This window comes from Dreissena polymorpha, chromosome 7 (assembly GCF_020536995.1).
Source record: "Dreissena polymorpha isolate Duluth1 chromosome 7, UMN_Dpol_1.0, whole genome shotgun sequence".
NCBI lineage: Eukaryota > Metazoa > Mollusca > Bivalvia > Myida > Dreissenidae > Dreissena > Dreissena polymorpha.
The window spans coordinates 38,216,791-38,220,998 of NC_068361.1; the positions used below are offsets into that span (position 1 = coordinate 38,216,791).

At 34.0% G+C, this 4,208-nt stretch overlaps 1 protein-coding gene across 1 annotated transcript; it reads right to left on the reverse strand.

The window, feature by feature from the left end:
- Nucleotides 1-1,011: 1,011 nt before the first annotated feature.
- Nucleotides 1,012-3,725, reverse strand: LOC127838075 (sentrin-specific protease 1-like). Its single transcript, XM_052365640.1, has 3 exons — nucleotides 3,592-3,725; nucleotides 2,881-3,004; nucleotides 1,012-1,190 (listed from the first exon to the last, which is right to left on the reverse strand). Exons 1-3 carry the CDS (start codon nucleotides 3,711-3,713, stop codon nucleotides 1,116-1,118), a joined length of 321 nt encoding a protein of 106 aa, XP_052221600.1. The 5' UTR covers nucleotides 3,714-3,725; the 3' UTR covers nucleotides 1,012-1,115.
- Nucleotides 3,726-4,208: the final 483 nt, after the last annotated feature.

Below are 4,208 nucleotides of genomic sequence, written 5' to 3' on the forward strand. Positions count from 1 at the left end.
AGTGCCATGCACAAGAAACATAACCCTAGTACATATGTACATGTCTGATGTTACTTTACAGGACTATATCACAGATACTATACACGATTTAAAGATGAAATTTAATGGATGTTTAGATATCAATGAGGAGAGGTGTCATGCACAAAATCTATAACCCTACACTTTCTTAAATTAGAGTTATTGCCAATTGTTTTTTTATGTTGTTACTTTTAAATAAGTGAGATAAGGGTATAACCCTTCAAATAAACTTTTCTGTTAGTTCTGCACCCATCAATAATCAAAATTTATTTGGCGGGGGATATCAATTTAACGAATTTGCTTATTATTAGTCTAAACGTTGAAATATACTTAATATTTTAAGTAGCAATGAGAATGTAAGACACAACAGACTCATCAGTCATCAGTATTATGTTAGCATATCTTTAGTCGGTTACTGAACTAGGGCAAATAAAGTTGAAGCGTATCAGGTGGTCTAAAAGTCCTCACCGCCTAGCAGATAAGTCTACAAAGTATTTTTAAACCGGTTAATGAACTTGAAATGATAAGTCATTTACGCCATCGGGATCATTTATTTTAAGTCAATATGTTTTTGGAATCTTAAGGCACTCATTGAAAAATACACCACTACATAAATAAATATCTAGGTCAATTGCGATTCTGTCAAGCAATGATTATCATATCAATTATTATCTCCAGAGTTATTCTTTTTTTCTTGCACTTATAATCTAACCATCTGCATTACTTTTGCCAAACAGGTGGTTTTGCAATCTGAGCACCACAATCATCAATATTTTTGTGTGGATATAAAGATGTTATAAAAATTTAGGATTATAAAACCTTAAGTTTTATTGTGCTGTACTTGTTTAGGAGATGTGTAATACCAACTTGCTACTTCTGTTTTCAGAACTAAAAGGCACAGAACGATTTTATTATAATTTTGTTGAGTTCTCAGATTAATCGAGCCCAAAGCACTTCCTGCTACAAAAACATATTTTCGAGCAACAACACATATTGATAATATCCATTTTAATGCCATGCGGGTCTTTACAGTGGAGTGATCGAGTCGCACAGATATGTTTGCCGCACTCCATGAATCAGAAGTCTGCGTCTCACGACTAGTCTCGATAAACTGAATCATGGGCCTGTCGCAACATTGTGGGATGCTTTTTCATGACCAAACATTTGGCAGTCTGGAAATAAAGTAAAAGTCATTCATACTTAACGTAAAAAACAACAAAATTTGTTTGCAATAAGAAAAGCATATATTCACTAGATTAAGTGTTCACAAAAAATAATATTTCTGAAAATAAAATTGCAAGAACGATAGTTTGACAGTGAAAAGTATTCATGTTTTATGCATCATAAATAAACAATCACATTAAAACACTGAAAAACAACTTTTCATATAAAATAATATAATGGAGCAAAGAGAATGCTTTTTTTCACTATATGACTCATTAATAACTTAAAATATGAGTAATCTTCTTGTTTAACCTTTTTTCAGGGTTATTTGACAAAAGTGGGACTCTATAAAACAGTTTGATCCTAAGGTTATGATATTACATATGAAATATCATGTCCTTTACAAATTAAAAAAAAATGCAAGGCTCTAAAAACCAATGCACCAACAGAAAGGTACGATGATTATATTCTACAATCTCCCATTATTTTGTTGAATAAAAGTTAATGCAGATCTTTACTAAGCAAACTAGAGCTTTGTCACAGACGTGACAAATATCCCCACTTGCCGCATTGACACAGACTATTTTGCATGCTGTCTTCACAAAACAAGAGAATCAAATTTATGGCAATTTTTAAGAATGATAATGCCATTATCATTTATGGCCATTTCGACCTTTGAGCTCTTGAATTCTTTAGCATGACATGCAGTCCAAATTTATGGCCATTTTTTTACTTTTGAAATCCAAGTGTGACCTAGACCTTGGAGTTATCGACATAATTCTTTCGCATGACACATTGTCCAATGACTGTGAACAAATGTACCATGTATTTTTAAAATCTCACAATAAATGACATAGTTATGGCCCGGACAGGATCATTTATGGCCAATTTTGACCTTTGAACTCACAGTGTGACCTTGACGTTGCAGATAAAGACGTAATTCTTTGGCGCGACACACCGTCCAATAATGGTGAACAAATATGCCAAATGATTTTAAAATCTCACCATGAACAACATAGTTATGGCCTGGAAAAGCTCATTTATGGCCTTTTTTACCTTTGAACTCAAAGTGTGACCTTGACCTTGGAGCTATCGACGTAATTCACGCGACACACAGTCCAATGATGGTGAACAACTGTGCCAAATGATTTTAAAATCTCACAATGAATGACATAGTTATTGCCCAGACAAGCTCATTTATGGCCATTTTTAATCTTTGAACTCAAAGTGTGACCTTGACCTTCGAGATATTGAAGTAATTCTTTTGCGCGACACACCGTCCCATGATGGTGAACAAATTTGCCAAATGATTTAAAATCTCACAATAAATGATAAAGTTATGGCCCGGACAAGCATTTGACACTTGAACTCCAAGTGTGACCTTGATCTTGGAAATATCGACGTACTTTTTTCAGGCAACACACCGTTCCATGATGGTGAACAAATGTACCAAGTTATTTTAAAATCTAACGATAAATGAAATAGTTATGGTCCGGACAAACTTTCGGTTTAAAACACACTAAGTGACCCCGTGACCTAGTTTTTGACCCAGCATGACCCATATTCAAACTTGGCCTAAACATCATCAAGATACAACTTGTGACCAAGTTTGGTGAAGATCGAATGAAATTTCGGGACAGACCGACCGACAGTACGACAAAGTGACACCTATATAGAAATATAAAGCTAATTTATTACCATCAATGAAAACACTCCACAGCTGTTTCCATGGCGCTGTTTGTTGCAAGGTGGCGCTTTGAACTCTGAACTGAATTTTTCCAAGCCATCTTTCACAATTTGCGCTCGTTGACACATGAACTGGCTGCAACAAATATTTTGTTGGTAAAAATCAACAAAAATCATGTGCCTATATACTTAAGCGGTACTTTATCTATACCAAATTGTTTTGGTAATCAGTTTTCAAACATATATATATATGTGAATCTATTAACACATTATTTGAAACACATAAGTGTGAGAGATAGGACACAATAATAAAGAAGAATTAACTAAGAAAGAAAGCTTAAATTTATATATAGCCTATCATTTTTAAAGTGTTGGTGGTCATTACAAGTTAATATTTAAGATAAAGATCCAAACATAGAAAACAAATAAGATTTACAGAGTTTTTTGAATATCTTGTTTGGTATATTGCCTGATGAATGATAACAGGAACTGGCCAAAAAAGCTCCCTAAATGTGACCTTTTATCTCTTGTTAAAGCATGCGCTGCAGCTTCTCTACATGGAGAACATATGTGGTAAGCTATATTAAAAATGGCATATTCAATTATCGAATCACAGTTTGGATAAGCTCAGAGACACACATAAAATGCACATACACCAACTGCTACTGTGACTGCTATATCAAGCAGGTAAGACAAAAAATGACTAACAGCTTTGAACCTTACCAGAACAAATCGAACAAGGCCTTGTTGTTACCACCCAATGAGTCGTAAATGGTAACAGTCCTGGACATAACACTTGCAACCAGCAAAACCCAGTGATTGTTGCCTTTACATTGTGGCAGCATAAGTAGATCATACATATTGAAGTCCACCTACAAAATGTGAAAATACTTGTATAATGTACCTTAAACAACGAATACATTACTAAACAGTGAGAAATTTGCTCAAATTACTTCAAAGAAGTATAGTGGCATGCTAGAATCAAGTACAGTTTAAGTTAACAATAAAACAAAAGATTGTCAGGCAATATGGTACTCCTGGATCAACTTTGTAGAGGTCATCATTTGCAAAGAACATGTAGAATTTATGAAGAACCACCACTTTTACATAAAAATTCATGTTATGTAAAACGAAGACTTTGGCATTCATATCTCACAGACATATCAAGTCATTACCACTGCCACCTTCATCAACATAATTATTGGACACATAGAAAACTACTATATCTCACTACATACAAAATGTGGTAGCCCTAGATCCTAGAGTCAAGGACAAGAATATTTTAAAAGTTTTCACAAAATAAGCAAGAAAGAAGTGTATATAATGTTCAATTTTGTGAC